We start from the raw sequence: 17,338 nt of genomic DNA on the forward strand, positions 1-17,338 counted from the left end.
TCCCAAATCCTCACTAAAGGAAGGTTTTCAGGGAGATCCTGGGCTTCTTCATGAGCTGGTTCTCAGGGCTGGATGGAAGCCTCTAGAGAGCTGTTAACTCAGAAACTCACACTGCTGCGCCAGCCCCCAGAGGGTTTCTGACTCAGTAGGTCTGGGGTGGGACTGAGAATTTGCATTTCTAATAAAGGCTGGATGCTCCTGCCCTTGGGGTTTGGTGGAGGGTCTGTAGTAGTTAATTTCTCCCTGCCTCGTGTTGGTGGATCTTCTCTGCAAGGTCAGCTAATCAGATAGGACTAGACTGTTCAGGATTCAGGCAGAGCCTCCCTTGCTTGGCTGCTTCTAGAACACAAGGGTATAGAACGTGGAGTGCCCCATAACTTTGCAGAGCAAGCGTGGTGTTTCCAAACTCTTGCCTGCTGCAGCGAACCTTTTAGACTGAGGTGGAAGTCCAGTTCTGCCTCCTGCCAGGGAGAGGAACGCAGAGGTGAAGGGGGAGGAGAGCACTCCTCCTTCCTGCCTTGACGGGACGGAAATGGAAAGCCAGGTGCTGAGCATCTGGAAGGGCCGCAGTGATGCAGAGCAAGATTATTAGAAGTCAGAGAACGTGACTAAGGAAGCACACCTGTGCTCTCCAGCCATGGGCCAGGAGTCACACACTTTTCCAAAAGAAATTTAACAGAGTTCAGCAACTGGATTTATTACATTGCTCTACCACGCAACAGCTCTAGGATCTTGGAGACAAGTGACTCAGCCCCTCAACCTTTGTTTTTATGGCTGTACAGTGGAAACAATCCTCATGGTTGTTGTTATGAGGATTAAATGAGACAATGCATGTGGCACATGGTGCTCAAAAATTGTTAGCCATGATTAACTGTGATGGGTGTGATGGCAGAATTAGAGTTAAGTGTGTCCTGGAATTTGGAACCACGAGCCATGGGTCAATGGGAGTCATGTGGAACGTGGACATGAGGGATGGCGTCAGGAGAGGAGTGCAGGCAGATATTCTGGGGCAAGGAACTGAACAGAGAGGGTAACCAAGGGGACTGGTGTGTGACGGGGCCAGAAGGTAGACTGAGGCCAGAGCATGGAGACCCTTGAATGGCAGGTTAAAGAGCCTGACCCTGACCATTAGTCTTTTTTTTTTTTTTGGAGATAAAGTCTTGCCCTGTTGACCAGGCTTGAGTACGGTGACGTCATCCTAGCTCAGCGCAGCTTCGAACTCCTGGGCTCATGCAATCCTCCTGCCTCAGCCTCCCAAGTAGCTGGGACTGCAGGAGGGTGCTACCATACCTGCCTAATATTTAAATTTCTTGTAGAGTTGTGGTCTCACTTCATTGCCCAGGCTGGTCTCAAACTCCTGGTCTTAAGTGATCTTCCCACTTGGCCTCCCAAAGTGGTGGGATTAGAGGCACGAGCCACTGTGCCTGGCTTGCTGTATTCTTGAGAGGATGAGAGTATAGGAATGTTCTGGAGCTCAGAAGATACCCAAAGAGGAGACCGACATATATATCTCGGGTCCCAAGTTTGCTGCCCCCCTTCACCTCTGCACTTTTGTCTTGATGTGGCCTGTACCAAGGGATGCACCCCCCCACCACCTCTTTTTTTTCTTTATCAGAGATGGGTTTTGCTGTGTTGCCCAGGCTGGTCTTGAACTCCTAACCTCAAGTGATCCTCCTGCCTCTCCGTCCCAAAGTGCTGGGATTATAGGCATGAGCCACCACGCCCAGCTCCCCCCAGTTTCTTAGGAGTCCCTTCTCACCCAGGAAGAGATCGGAGTTGGCTGAAGCAGCTCACGGTGCCCCATGGTGTAGGGGCCTGCTCTAAGGCTCCTGTCTTACCAAAGCCTGTGCCAGCCACGGGTTGTCGGTGGGGGGATGACTTTCGTGGGTTGCCGCCCTATCCAAGGCATAGCCTGGACCCTAAGCCAAGAAACACATCAACTTCCTGGAACTGAAAGCCGTCATCACAGCTGTCTCAGCCCTCAGAGCACATGTGAGGTGGTTAGAAGAGATGGTTTTGCCCCGAGCTTTGCAGGCAGAACAGGCATGGCCCTCGTGGAACATTTAGCCTGGTTTGATTCTGTCCCCAGCCTAGCCAAGACTCAGCCCATCCTTCAAGAGATGCCTTTGCTATTTGTCAAGCTCCCTACTGACTCAGACCGTTTTAGTGTCTGATCTGTTAACTCAAACTTTCACCCTGTCCTAGGTTGGCCTGAACTGGTCAACTAGGCTCTTACACAGCATGGATCAGCCATCCCAAGTATTTGTGGGTGTTGTGGAGGCTCTGCACTGTGCCCAGCCTGGTCAAGTGTCGTAAAACCCACTGTTCTTTTGTCTGTGGGAACATTTTTTTCAGGGCCTCAACCATCATCCTAGGCATCTAAACTTATTCCGCATTTCCTGGGGGCCTTAGGACAGAGTTTAGATTTCACTTCAAGAACCCTCAGGAGGCTGGGGCGGTTTGGATCACCTTAAGTCAGGAGTTCGAGACCATCCTGGCAAACATGGCGAAACCCCATCTCTACTAAAAATACAAAAACTAGCTGGGCATGGTGGTGCACGGCTGAGGTAGGAGAATCACTTGAACCCAGGAGGCGGAGGTTGCAGTGAGCCAAGATCGCGTCACTGCACTCCAGCCTGGGCGACAGAATGAGACTCTGTCTCAAAAACATGAAGAAAAAAAGAAGAACCCTCAGGTTTTTGCCTATAATCCCAGCACTTTGGGAGGCTGAGACGGGTGGATCACTTGAGGCCAGGAGTTCAAGACCAGCTTGGGCAACATGGCAAAACCCTAAAAACCCAATTTTAGTCTCAACTAAAAATGCAAAAATTAAAGTTAGCCGGGTGTGGTGGCACACACGCCTGTAATCCCAGCTACCTGGGAGGCTTGAGGCACAAGAATCGCCTGAACCAGGGAGGCAGAGGTTACAGACTTTCAGCCTTGGCGACAGAAAAAAAAAAAAAAAAAAAAGGGAAAGGAAAAAAAAGGAAAGAAACCCTCAGGTTTTTCAGAAGCTGGGATGCAGCCCTTATCTTTCATCTCTTCATTGCTATCTCCTTAGACCTGGAGACCTGCCCCTTAATCTTCTGTTTCTGGCTTTACATAGTATTGTCCCTTATCTCCGCCGGGGCTTGGGGGCTGGCCTTTCCCTCCCCTCACAGAGGGACTTCCGCCCTCTCTTAGTCCTCCTGCCTCCATTGGCTTTGCGTAAATCTTGTGGGAGTGCAAATCCAGAAATTCAGCAGCCTCCACCAACAACCAGACCCAGCCTTTCTGTCACATTTCACCTACAGGAGTCATATTTAGGGTGCTACTAGTCTGTCTTTTTTTTTTTTCTGAGACATTGTTGATGGAGGTAAGGGGTGTCTTAAAGTTTCTTCTAATAACTCTTTTGTACTTTTCCACTCTTCAAGCTCTGTGACTCCCTCAGGCCTAATAGAACCCAAAACAAACAGCCTAGTGAACTCTGGCTTTATATTGCAAGACATTCTCAATATTCAAATCATTTACACCCAAGGGCAAGAGGATGGAAGTTTCAAGGTCAAGTCTCTCCCCCTAGCCCTCTTTCTCTAAAACCATCCTCTCTCCTCCTTGCTGTCCTGTGTGCTTCCAGGAGGCTACCCGGTGGACCTTTTTTTAAGGTGTCTTTTTAAAATGAAGGGAAATAAAATAAAATGAAATGAAGGGGAGGCAGCAGGTCTAAATTTTAATGGAAGTCTTAGCTATATGCTAGAAAAGTTTAATTCCAGACACTTAGTTCTGACTCTGAAGTGTGTTTATTTATTGTATTTATTTTTTTGAGACGGACTCTCACTCTGTCACCAGGCTGGAGTGCAGAGGCGCAATCTCAGCTCACTGCAACCTCCGCCTTCCGAGTTCAAGTGATTCTCCTGCCTCAGTCTCCCAAGTAGCTGGGATTACATGTGTGCGCCATGATGTTCAGCTAATTTTTGTATTTTTGGTAGAGATGGGGTTTTGCCATGTTGGCCAGGCTGGTCACGAACTCCTGACCTCAGGTGATCCACCTGCCTCAGCTTCCCTAAGTGCTGTGATTATAGATGTGAGCCACCGCGCCTGGCCTGTTTATTTTTATTTTTAAAAAATTTTTGTTATATCTTTTTATTTTGAAGTGTGTTTTTATTAATTATGAGTAAAACTATGGTTCATGCTATTTATTTGGAGATCTTGGCAGTTTCTAGAAAAAAACCAAAGGGCTATTCCTCTTCAGGCTTTGTTCCTAAAAAATTTGTCATTAATTAAAATAAGAAAAAAACAATAACTGCTTTTTTAAAAAAAAATAAGCAATATTTAATTTCACGTTAAATGGGTGAAGATAGTCTGAAAGGATGTTTGTGCATTTCTGAAAACTCGACGAGTATTTTTCATAAAATGGACTTGATTCATAGTTTACAAGAGGGCAGGTCATATATCACGCAAAACGGATTCTTACCCTGCTGTCCCTGGGTGGGTTTCTAGGGTCCCTGACCCTCCTGGTACGGAATGAAAATGTTGAGTATAGAGTATGTGCATTTTTTCAGTGGGGTCGGGGGGGGGCATAATGTCCAGTTTGAGGGTCTCTGCATTCCCTTCTGTGGGACAGGGTCTGTCCCTGTGGGTTAGTCGTGAGGTTCATGGTGACAGCTGTGTGGCACAGATGGGCAGCTTGTCTGTAGACGCTCCCGAAGGGGAATAAAAGTGAGAAAATATGCCAAGCAGTTGTTTCTCCCCCAATGTTGTCCATGTGGGGTTTATTTTACCTCTGAGTTTTCTCCCAGTTTTGTGCTCTTCACGTTAGCTGAGGGAGGCTGTGTTGAGAGCCAGAGAATGTGGCCACATGCTGTAGCTCTGGGAAATGCTGCATTCCAGTTTTCTCCCAGCACAGGGCTTTGAAGCCCTTGACACCCCAGAGCAGACTTGCTCAAACTTTTGAAGGGCATGTGTAATTTGAGATGTTTTCTGCATCTTCCCTACACAGAAAGGAAAAGGTCTGCATTTGGTCCTATTTGACGTGTGTTACCAACACTTTCTCCTCACACCTGCGAGAGGATGTAATCATCTCTCCTCTACTTTAAGGCACTGTTTAGTTGTATATTTCTTATTATTTATTTTTTGAGACAAGGTCTGGCTCTGTTGCCCAGGCTGGAGTGCAGTGGTGCAATCTCAGCTTACTGAAACCTCTGCCTCCTGGGCTTATGCCATCCTCCCACCTCAGCTCCAGAGTAGCTGGGACTACAGGCGCATGCCACCACACCCAGCTAATTTTTGTGTTTTTTATAGAGACAGTGTTTCACCATGTTGTCCAGGCTGGTCTCGAACTCCTGAGCTAAACGATCTGCCCAGTCTTGGCCTCCCAAAGTGCTGGGATTACAGGCATAAGCCACTGCTAGTTGTATATTTCTTAATTTCTTCAACTGTCTTATTTTTTCCCCCTCCGTTTCTGATAGCACTAACTGCTGCCTTGCTTTTCTCTTCTTGTTAAACTGGCAGTCTGTAGGTATCTGCTGTGAACATGCCATTAGGATGCACGAAGCTCCCCCCAGAGCCAGTGGTTCGAGTCATTCTCACATGGTGCTGCCCTTGACATTATTGGAATGTGCCTGGGGGAGAGGGGTGTTCTTGTCTGTTCAAGGCACACTCAGCTCCAAGCTCTTACTTAGATGTTAATGGGACAACTCTGGATGGAATCAGCCTGGCTCCTGGCAGCTTGCTTGTAATTGCAGGCAAGGGATGGGAAATGTTTTCTAGTCCTAATTTGTGACTACCGGTGATGTTGAGCAGAGGACCATTTCTGGTCTTAATCCTCTTTTAACGTCACCTTTTCTTATTTTTGTAGGTTGCTCCAACTGTGTGTTCCAGGAGTGGTGGCTCTGAAGTGTGACCCTGCCCACGTTTGGGCCCAGCCAGGTTCAGCCCCCCAATAAGGAGGGCAGCTTGATAACAAAGAAAACAGGTTAGTGAAACGGTTTTGACTCTCAGTGAGTCACAATAATGTTGAACGTCGAGTCTTCCCATGCCCTCCCCTCCTACCCTCCCCACCTCCCATTTAATTGTCGTGCCCTTTCCACGTCCTCCTGAGGCTTTGGTGCAAAATCGTGTTGAAATTGTAACTAGGCCAGGCACGGTGGCTCACACCTATAATTCCAGCACTTTAGGAGGCTGAGGGGGGCAGATCACTTGAGGCCAGGCATTCAAGACCAGCTTGGCCAACATGGCGAAACCCCATCTCTACTAAAAATAAAAAAAATTAGCCAGGCGTGGTGGTGCGTACCTGTAATCCCAGCTACTCAGGAGACTGAGGCACGAGAATCGCTTGAACCTGGGAGGCAGAGGTTGCAGTGAGCTGAGATAGTGCCACTGCACTACAGCCTGGTCAATAGAGTGAGACTGTCTCACACACATAAAAAAAAAAAGGAGGAAAGAAATTGTAACTATAACTTGTTAGTTCTTGATCGGATGGGCCTGAAATGTGGGATGAGAAAGGGTGCCAAGGGTTTGTCTCAGGAAGCAACACTTTGGACATCTCATTTTTTTTTTTTCTTTTCTCTCCCTTCCTCCCCTCCAAATCCAGACCGTGTGTGTTAAAAACTGGAACACCAGGTTCATCTGCTTGATAATGTTGATCCTATCTATGACTTGGGAACTTCGTCTGGGTTCCCAGTGCTCTCTGATTCCAGTTGGAAGAGATTATATTAGAATATGACCAGTGATATTTATTTTTAAGAGACAGGGTCTCACTCTGTCGCCCAGGCTGGAATGCAATGGTGTGATCATAGCTCACTGTAGCTTTGAACTCCTGGGTTCCTGTGATCCTCCCACTCGGCCTCCCAAGTATCAGGGACTATAGACACATGCTACCACACCTGGCTTCTTTTCTTTTCTTTTTTCTTTTTCTGTCTTTCTTGTCTTTCTTGATGGAGTCTTGCTCTGTCACCCAGGCTGGAGTGTAATGGAGCTATCTCGGCTCACTGCAACCTCTGCCTCCTGGGTTCAAGCGATTCTCCTATCTCAGCCTCCTGAGTAGCTGGGATTACAGGCATGTGCCACCATGCCCAGCTAATTTTTGTAGTTTTAGTGGAGATGGGGTTTTGCCGTGTTAGCCAGGCTGGTTTCGAACTCCTGACTTTAGGTGATCTGCCTGCCCTGGCCTCCCAAAGTGCTGGGATTACAGGTGTAAACCACTGTGCCCGGCCCCGGCTGATTTTTATTTTGTATAGATGGGGTCTTGCTGTGTTTCCTAGGCTTATCTCAAATTCCTGGCCTCAAGCCATCCTCCCACCTCAGGCTTCCAAAGTGCTGGGATTACAGGTGTGAGCCACCACACCTGGCCTTATTTTATAATAATAACATATATTATTACTAATATTGGAGTGATGTCAGGGAGAAGAAATGCTGCAGAAGAAAGAATGAAAAGTCTAGGATTGTAAATATCAGAAAGAAAAAAATGCTTCGTGAATAGACCATAAAAATGTTGGAAATAGTCTTTTATTCCCTGAGATTGAGTATCAGAGGGTTTAGGTTGGTTAGTTTGGGCTGTTGTTCCAAAATTGTACAGGATGTGGTTATAGGGTAGATAGGACCAACTAATACTGGCCAGCTTGCTCTGGTTAGATGATCATGTAGAAGAGCCCGCATGTTACGGTGGGTTTTTTCTGACATACAACAATGAGCTCCATTGTGCCTTGCACCAGCTTCTTCCCCTTCTTCCCCGCTCTGTGGTCCTGAAGGAAGAACTCAAATAGAAGACATAAGAACAAACTGAAGTACAATCTTGTCACAGCCCAAGGGGCTGGTTGTTGGTTGCTTCTGGAACAGATTCTCAGGGATGAGGCCAATGACTCTTTTTTTCAAACAGTGTAGCTAGGAGTTTCATTTTATTAATTACGCTTTCAGATTAGAGATGAGTCTCTATTTTTTTTAATTGCTATTTACTTAGGAAAAGGAAGTAAATGTGAGTGATCTTGGTGTCATCAGTGGGTAGTGTCACACTTTATACTTTATCCCCAAGGAAGAAACATGTTTAGCAAATATCTTCCTGTCCAGACAAAATGGCAAACAACAAGGCTTTTCTCCTTTTCAAGTGGGATAAGCTTTTGCAATTTTCAGCCCTTACATTGGTTAACTATACTGACTGTTGCTAGGCTTTCTGTGTTTAAGACACTTAGGTAGTTTGCAAGAATGTATCTTTGATAACATGACTGCAAAGAATTCTTACTGGCAATTTGGCTCTGTTTAGTGAATATATTTTTGTCACTTTGCTTATTATTTCCCTCCTCTCCACTTTCTTCGCTTATTCAATGATAGAATTTTTTTTATAACTTACGATTTTACATTTAGTCTTAAAGGTGTTTAACCTGTTCCCAGACTTGAGCAAACTCTAACTCTACCACATTTTTCTTTCCTTTTTCTACTCACATACACACACACACACACACACACACACACACACACACACACACACTTGGTTGGTTGTTTGTTTTTGCTTTTAAAATTTGAGATGGGGTCTTGCTGTTTTGCCTAGGTTGGACTTGAACTCCTGGGCTCAAGCAATCCTTCCGCCTCAGCCTTTGAAGTAGCTGGGAGTAGCCCTCTTTTCTAAATGTAGTAATAGGACAAACGCAAGATCATCTTCAAAACTCATAGTATAAATTGGTGGAAAGTTTGTAACAATTACAGGAAAGAGATTTCTAGTCAGTTATAATTCTCTGTACATTAAAATTATGAGGGAGATAAATGTATTTAAAAGAAGGAGGTGAATTCAGTATTGAAAGTATCCATTTATGAATCAAGTACGTAATTATGTGATTGATTACAAAAATTCTAGGGACTGATGACTCTCTTTTTAGTAGTCCATTAAGAAAAAAATGTGTGTACATACTCGTGTATGTACTTTGTGTCTACATGTTTTTTCCCTATAGAGAAATCGCCCAAAATAAACCTTCAAAGACAGTTAAAAACAGGAAGTTTGAAGCACAGTTTGTTTTTTTTTTTCTTTTAATTTTTAAAAAACTTTTGTAGAGATAGGGTCTTGCTGTGTTGGCTAGGCTGGTCTCAAACTCCTGGGTTCGAGTTGACCCTCCCACCTTGGCCTCCCAAAGTGCTGAGATTACGGTTGTGAGCAACTGTGCCTGGCGTGAAGCACAATTCTTCATAAATTTAAAGGGTCTGCTAGCATGGGGAAACGTTATGGAAAGATGAAAGTGTAGATTTTTTTTTTTTTTTGGTTGTAGCTTTCCTCTCTTTATGGAGAAAGATGTGGGCAAAGAGGCTGGATCCATATTCTCAAATTGTATGTTTCTGCGGTTAGTCCTTTTACCTACCAGTTGGAAAACCATTTGATTCACATCTTCAAAATGTCTATTAACAACGAAGGCACACTTTGTCTCTTTACAAGACAAGTACTTTCCCTAAGATTCCCTTTTGCCCTTTTGGTAAGAATTTAGGCTGGTACTGCATGTTGGTAGCTGCTCTGGGTGGTACCGTTTCTCATATGCTAGGTCATATCCCCTAAAGTTGGAGGAGGAAGCCATGAGAAATCATATTCTTTCTTGTGTTGTTCCTACACGTTCTCTTTACAGCTGAGATGATGAGCCTGATCTTCAGCTGCTGTTGTGGACTTGTAGAATTTATTAGCACACATTGTGGGATAATAGGATATTAATATCCTAATACCTTATGGTAGGGTTTCAGCTATAGAATATCCTCCTAGATAAAATGAGGGAAGCAGTAGACTTCATACCTACTGACCGCGCCTGTAGCCATAATAGTTCTAGTTGCAAGGAACACACATGGCCTGAAGAAGTAAATTGTGACATGGCCATGGGCCATAGTTTTCCCTTTGGTCATTCTTTTCATGTTACCACGTTTCTTTTAGGTCTGTCCTGAGAGTGTCTAAACTCAGCCTTTAGTGAATGCCTGATCTGTTTTGTCTTTGGTCACTTTTAGGTAAAGGCATGAGATGGGTCAAGTGGAGCCTGAGCATCCTTACAAGGGACTGAGGCACAGTGTGAAAGAAAATTTGATGCATGGGTATAAATATGAGCTTTAGAAAGTAAAATTTTACTGCAGAGTCCTTTTGGCTTTTGGGAGTGTGCGTAACAGGCAGTACTGTAGGGGTTAAGATAAGTTAAGGTTGAGAAACAGCTACAGAATGTGGTTTTGGAAGAAAGAAAGGCAGACATTGCCTCTCATTTGTGCTCCTTGCATTGTTGTGAATATAGTGGTCTAAGATTATAGCAAATAAATGATTTCAGTTTTTTCTTCACTAAGTGAAAAGATGTTCACTTTGGACCTTTGCTTCCCTTCCAGTGTCAACTAGTGCTACCAGAAGAAGGAAGAAAAGAGATCAACACAGACTCATTTTCTACTCCATGTGAATGATAGCTACAGCAGGGGGAAGTTTCATAGTCTATCAATTGGGTCAGAAAATGGAGGTAATCAGCAGTGTGGCGGGAGGGTTCTTCTTTCCATTTTCTAGGGTATGTTACCTGCTTTATACATATTTTTTAAGAAACAGGCTTTTATATGTCAATTTGAAATTTGTTTGTAACTCTGATAGTGTTGGCTTCTCAAATGTCTTATAAAATTCAGGCTCCGCATCAGAATCACTGTATTGCAGCAGTGGAGTTAAATGAAACCTGATGTTTCTCATCACTAGTTTTAGGTCTGGAACATTTGTGTAGTAGTGAATGAGCCTGAGTTCTTAAGAGGGTGCTGCAGGGCGGCAGCTTGCTGGGCTTTGTCATTGTTGGCTTGGCCTTTCCCACTCTGCCTAACCCAGATTAGGAAAGGTAGAGAAACCTGCCTCTCATGAGTTTGAGTCCTGTTGCTAGTGCACACTCAGAAAGGAGGCAAGGTTACTTCGTCCTTGGTACGCCAAGACTTGGTTTAAATGAAAGCTTCCGTCACTCTGGGCGTGAATGTGGCCTTTAACTGGAGAAAGACAGTGTTGGATGTTTTTGACCTGAATTAGAATTAGAGTAGCGATGGCCAGCGCCCCTTGGCAAAGACAGAAGCCTAAACTTCCCCATGATCACATCAGCAATTTCCAATTTTCAGTTTTATGGCAGAGGCTTCTTAGAAGCTTAAACCCCTGTCCCAATGACGTCAAGTTCGCCCGTTGGCTTGGAAGGTTCAGACCTATCTTCCATCAACACCATGATGTCGGCGGTCATGAGTGTAGGGAAGGTCACAGAGAATGGCGGGAGCCCCCAGGGGATCAAGTCCCCCTCGAAGCCTCCAGGACCAAATCGGATTGGCAGAAGGAACCAGGTAAGTGTTCACACCTAGTGGTGACCTCTGGTGGGTTCAATCCATGAGAACCTTGGGAGATGTTTCCCAGTTTCCTATGATAAAACTTTGGAAGAATTGGGAATAAAATGGACATACCGAGAGGCCTTAATCATTTTTCAAGGGCAAAGTTTTCATGGCTTATGTTAGTTTCCTTTCATGGAGAAAGTTTTCTTTGCTGTGGTGTCGATGTTGGTGGAAGTGCCCTTATTTTTGGCCCCACCATTGGATTTTAACTCAAGCTTTCTTCACATGATGGCCATGGCAAGGAACGTGACTGATATCTCTTCTGTGATGTGGTTTGTTTCCTCATTCACACAGCTGGCTATTTTTAAGTGTCTTCAGATTAGGTAGCAAATAAGTATTGCCTGTGCTAGGGCTGCTGTTCAGCTTTCTATCCTTGAAAAAGCACAGAATTTGGCTTCAGATAATTCCAGTTAAGATGCTGTTTAGTTGTCTTGAATTTTCATTGGGCATCAGATCAGAACAGGGTAAAGTAAATAAGTGGAATTGAGAAGGGTTAATGCTGTTACAGAAGTTAATGTCTTCTCTATTGGGAAATAAATGATTCTTCAATGTAAGATGGGACATTTCCTTGAAAAGTTGTTGCTGTCTTGGCAACATACTGTTGAACAGAAGGTAGGTGGAGGAAGGAGGCAAAGAGTGAATACTTCTCATTTCAACTCTGGATCCATGTAATACGAATTGACTTCCTCAAGTTTGGTTTAACTGATTTAATGAGGTTATACTAAATCCTTGGAGAGAAGGTGGTCTTGCGTTTGTCTAGGAACCAGCAATGGATGAGAAAGCAAACCTGCTAGGCTTCTGTGAACTAATTTTTTTCTTTTATAAATAATGCTACTGTGGCTGTCCTTATACAGAATTCTCTGAGTATTAATATGATGGTTTTCTATAAATTCTTAGAAGTAGAGCTTAATTAAGGCTTTTGATACAACTTGCCCTACAAGAAAAGTTGTACGAGCCCCAAACCCTGCCAGCAGTGTAGGGGAGGATGCATTTCTCCACACCTTGCTGAAGGATGGGGACTTGGCAGAGTTCAGTGATGTTTTAGGGTTGGAACATTGATTCCTTTCTCTCTCTTTTTTTTCCTTTTCTCCTTGTGCCTCTCTTCCTGTGGGTGCCTGAGAAAATACTCAGCCTGTATGACTGTGGCCTGAGTCAAGAAGGAGCGCTAGCTCTGAGAAGAAAAGGTTTATTTCCACTCTCATGTGACTGTCCATCTATCCATCTCTCCATCCATCAACCCATTGGACAATATGTACCCAGTTCCTATATCCAGCTAGCTACTGTACCAGGTGCCAGGCATTTGGGGAAGAATAAGACAGACAAGGTTGTCATCCTCATCCTTCTGCTGTACCAGGAACAAGTGAAGTGATAGGAAGAGCTTTTCCTCACATAGCTCTTGAGTTGTCCCAAGTCCAGCCTCCAGATCAGAGACTGTGGTTAGGGCCCTGGAGGATGCCCACAGCGCCCCCCATGTTTTCATGCTAACTGGAGGCTGCCTCTTCAGGTGTGAGGAGGCAACTGTGCAGGTGGGGCAGGGCCACCTTTCATCCCCCTTCTTTCTTCTCCAGGGATCTGGTATCCTGAGTTTGCTTTTGAAATGGAGGTCCTGGCCAGAGGTAGCCTGGTAAATACAGTTCTTAATCTAAAAAAACAAAACTCAGTGGGGAGAGAGTATGGGGAAGAAGGAAGCATTCTCCTTACCTGTGGACTAGACAGGGAGTGCTGAGAGAGGGAGCCGGGGGAAAGTCCCATTGGTGTGAGCTTAGAGTTCCAGGAGAGATTAGACACAGCCGGATGCTGACAAGGGTGCCAGATTGTTTCATTATGGAATGGTGAGTTATCACATTAGCTGCTAATTTTGTCTTTGAGCTCAGGAGGTGTGCTCCTTCCACCAGCATGGCTGCAATAACTGGATTCAAAATTCTCCATTAGGGTGCTGGGCGTGGTGGCATGTCTCTAATCCCTGCTACTTGGGAGGCGGAGGTGGGAGGAATGCTTGAGCCCGGGAGTTCAAGGCCAGCCCGGGCAATATTATGAGACCCCCATGTCCTATAAAAAACAAAAACAAAATTCTCCAGGAGGACCTCTCTTCCAGTATCACAGTGCTCTCTTTTCTAGTAGGTTCATTATTATTTTTTTTTTAAATAGAGACAGGTCTCTATTTCTCACCAGAGCATGGTTGATTCCTAGTTTCATAAACTATATAGCTAATGTGTGTAAACTGTCTTAATTGCTGTGATATCTGGCTTTGTTTTTTTTGTTTGTTTGTTTGTTTTTTAATTATAAAAAAACTTTTTGTAGAGACGAGGTTTCACTGTGTTGCCCAGTCTGGTCTCAAACTCCTGGGCTTAAGCCATCCTCCCACCTCAGCCTCCCAAAGTGCTGGGATTACAGTTGTGAGCCACCATGCTTGACCTGGTTCATTTTAAAAGATTACATCTGGGTCTGTAGACTTCCTCCCAGATAACTTGGATTTTGTGGACCTGTATGATGGCCCGCAGCACAGCACTGCCAGCCTCAGAGAAGGTTGGGGTGTCAGTTCATGAATCACCCCCGAGTCAACACAGGTCAGCCCCACCAGCCGCACAGTGTGCCTGCTGTCTATTGCAAGGTGAATGCAAGATGATTTTTTAAAAAAATTTGTCTCCCTGTGGCTGGTCACTTGGAGGCCCTTTTTTTAAAAAAAACAAAACAAAACAAAAAAAACATGTATTTACATCCTGTTGGTGACTTTAAAAATTTTATGTATATAAAATTGCCTGTCTACTAGTTTGACAACAATACCCCGGAGATGGAACTCATCCCCAACTTTTGGTCTGGCTGTGAGACATCCCTCCTTGTTATATCTTATTTTGTTGTTGTTGCTTTTGTTTCTCCCCACACCCTTGCCCCCATGGGGGTCCTTGGCCAACTCTACTCCGACTGCAGTTGTAGAACTGGGCAGAGAAAGTGTGACACCCCCTCCCCCATTATACCTCACAAAGAACTAGAAGTATGATAAACGAGTAAGACTGGGAATTTGTTTTTTCCACTGTCTCTAGGATGTTCATGTTTTGTAGAATCCATATCCTTAACTCTTTTTGAGAGTGAGAAAATGTAGAGCATACCTAGTTCTCAGACCCAATTCCATAGATTAGAAAAAAGTTTTGGCCGGGCACGGTGGCTGATGCCTGTAATCCCAGCACTTCGGGAAGCTGAGGCAGGTGGATCACCTGAGGTCGGGAGTTCAAGACCAGCCTGGCCAACATGGCAAAACCCCGCCTCTACTAAAAATACAAAAATTAGCCAGGTATGGTGGCGCACACCTGTAGTCCCAACTACTTGGGAGGTTGAGGCAGGAGAATTGCTTGAACCTGGGAGGCGGAGGTTGCAGTGAGCCAAGATCATGCCACTGTACTCCAGCCTGGGCAACAGAGTGAGACTCCATTTAAAAAAAAAAAGTTCCTATTGCTCAGAACGAGACTTGTTTGTCTTTGAAGAGGAGTGAGAGAGAAGGTGGCTGTGAGCTAGACATCGTCATGCCTTCATTCCACCCGTCTGGTTTATGGTGCCATTTGCTTTTATAGTCTTCCGGGTGACTTTTATTTTCATCATCTCTCATAAGCAACCACAAGAGTGTTTCCTTTCTGTGCCTTGGGGTTAATCCTTCTTTTGGTCAGACTTTATATACAGCATAGTGGCTTAGAGCACGGGCTGTGGAGCAGCTGGCCTGGGTTTTAATGCTGTGCCTACCACTTAATAGTTCTCTGACTTGGGGCAGGTTACTTGCCTCTGTGTACCCCAGTTTCCTCGTCCAGAAAATGGGATCCATAATAATGCTTGTCTGTTAGTGGTTGTGAAAAAACCCTGATGGTTCTGTATAGAGTTTAGCACATGGTAAGTGCTCAATAATTGGTGTTATTTCCAAGGAGCAGAAACTCATTCAAATGAATGCAAGTAAAAAGGGGTCTATTGAAAGATGCCCGAGGATAGGAAATGACCCAGAGCCTAGACAGAGCATCCAGCCCTAGGGACAGTGCCTTCCATCCCGTTGGGTTAGCACTGACATCTTCCACACTGCTTTCTCCTGGCTTGGGCTTGCCCAGCTGCAAGCCTCCTTGGGTTCAGCCCTACCTCTCCATGAACTTTCAATTCAAGTGCTCATAATCACCCAACTTTTAGTAACTTAGCCATCCTCAAACCCGGGCACATATCACCATCACCTGGGGAGCTTGTGAGACAAACAGATCTCTGGGGTTCTACCAACCCCAGTCCCCCAATGACTCTGATGTGGCACGTCCAGAATCTGGTTAAATGCATAGAAACACCCCCTACCGCCCCAGGTGATTCTGCTGATCTTCAGAAATCTCTGAGCATGCCAACTCCAAATTACTGGGAGAGGTATCCAAGCCTAGGTCCAGTTAGTTTTGGGTATGGAGACAGGAACCTGTGGTCTTAGGGACTGTGAGGGTGAGGAGTCAGTGCTGCACACAGCCTAGAGCTCTGCATGAATTATTTGGAAAGAGGATCTGTAGCATAGGGTTAGTGAACAACATTGGCTTTTTCTTAAAAAGACAAAACATACTGCTTGACCTGTGCATTCTGAGGGAACATAAAAGGATCCCCCTCACCAAGTAGGGAGCTGGTTCTTTGGTCACCTTCTGTGGAAGTCTTCAGTTTGGGTTGGCATTCCTATCAAAGTTGTCGTGATAAGGACAGCAATTTTCTCAGTGTGATGTTTTTGTTGAGTATTTATGAGCAGTGTTAAGCAGATGCTAGCAGTGGGCAGGGGCATGCCCACTGGGTGCACAGCTAGGCACTGAGGGCTTCCCTCTTGGTAGGGTGGGCTCTTCTGATGAGAACCTTGTTATCTGTCATGTGTTCTTAGAGACCCTGAAACCTGTTGCAAAATAGCCCAGGCTGGACTTGGGGAGAAATGTATTCCTTTCCAGCTCTTCCATGAGTCAATGCTTAATTTTTCACCATCACAGATGATTAAGTGGTGTCTGTGTAATTAGAATGCTAGTATTATTGAGTACTTACTATGATCCCAGCACTGTTCTAGTGCTTGGCATGTGTTAATTTAACCTGCATCACAGCGTGGTGTGGTAGGTGGTACTGTTTTTCCCATCTTTCAAATGAGGAAACTGAGGCAGACAGGGCAGTGACTTGCACAAGCTTATACCTGGGCAGGTTCTGGAGCCCATGCTCTCAGCTATATAGACACAAGTGCTTATTACACTTATTACAGAAAGAAAAGGCACTCGTTGACTGTGATTTGAAATTTATCTTCCCTTTTAATCTTTCTTTTTAGGAAACAAAAGAGGAGAAGTCTTCCTATAACTGCCCCCTGTGTGAGAAGATTTGCACTACCCAGCACCAGCTGACCATGCACATTCGCCAGGTAGATTCCCACTGTTCTTTTATTTTATTGTATTGTATTTTTTTTTAGTCAAGTGCAGTAGTGAGAAGAGGGGGAAGAGTAGAACAAGGAGTTAAACACTCACTGTGAGCAATCAGTTGAGATAACTCACTACCTGCGGACCAGCCTATTTTTGATTTAAATTATTCTTCCTTAAGCAGAGGGCAGGGTAATTGGATTTTAATGGATGAATTGTAGCTGTGCCTAATTTAAATTTAATATTTTAAATAATTTTGGAGGTGGTTATGAAATGACTTTTGTATATGCATATTCCTGTGACAAAGTCTTAGGTCAACACAGAATTCCCTTTTGGCTGGGTGCAGTGGCTCACGCCTGTAATCACAACACTTTGGGAGGCCAAGATGGCGGATCACTTGAGATCAGGAGTTGGAGACCAGCCTGGCCAACATGGTCCAGACCAGCCTGGCCAACCCATCTCTACCAAAAATGCAAAAATTAGCCGGGCATGGTGGCATGCACCTGTAATCCCAGTTACTTGGGAGGCTGAGGCAGGAGAATCACTTGAACCCGGGAGCAGAGGTTGCAGTGACCCAAGATTGCACCACTGCACTCCAGCCTGGGTGACAGACCGGGACCCTGTCTCAAAATAAATAAATAAATAAA

The 17,338-nt window shown here is 44.9% G+C and overlaps 1 protein-coding gene across 2 annotated transcripts in view; it reads left to right on the plus strand.

Moving 5' to 3' along the window:
* Positions 1 to 17,338, plus strand: part of RREB1 (ras responsive element binding protein 1) — a 143,604-nt gene that overhangs the window by 63,295 nt on the left and 62,971 nt on the right. For both annotated transcript variants that reach the window (XM_030817264.1, XM_030817265.1), the window contains exons 2-5: positions 5,834 to 5,950; positions 10,306 to 10,430; positions 11,056 to 11,268; positions 16,607 to 16,696. In XM_030817264.1, the coding sequence (XP_030673124.1) occupies positions 11,098 to 11,268; positions 16,607 to 16,696 (261 nt within the window). In that variant the 5' untranslated portion in view covers positions 5,834 to 5,950; positions 10,306 to 10,430; positions 11,056 to 11,097. The remainder of the gene's footprint in view (positions 1 to 5,833; positions 5,951 to 10,305; positions 10,431 to 11,055; positions 11,269 to 16,606; positions 16,697 to 17,338) is intronic.

Source organism: Nomascus leucogenys, chromosome 8, assembly GCF_006542625.1.
Source record: "Nomascus leucogenys isolate Asia chromosome 8, Asia_NLE_v1, whole genome shotgun sequence".
Taxonomy (NCBI): domain Eukaryota; kingdom Metazoa; phylum Chordata; class Mammalia; order Primates; family Hylobatidae; genus Nomascus; species Nomascus leucogenys.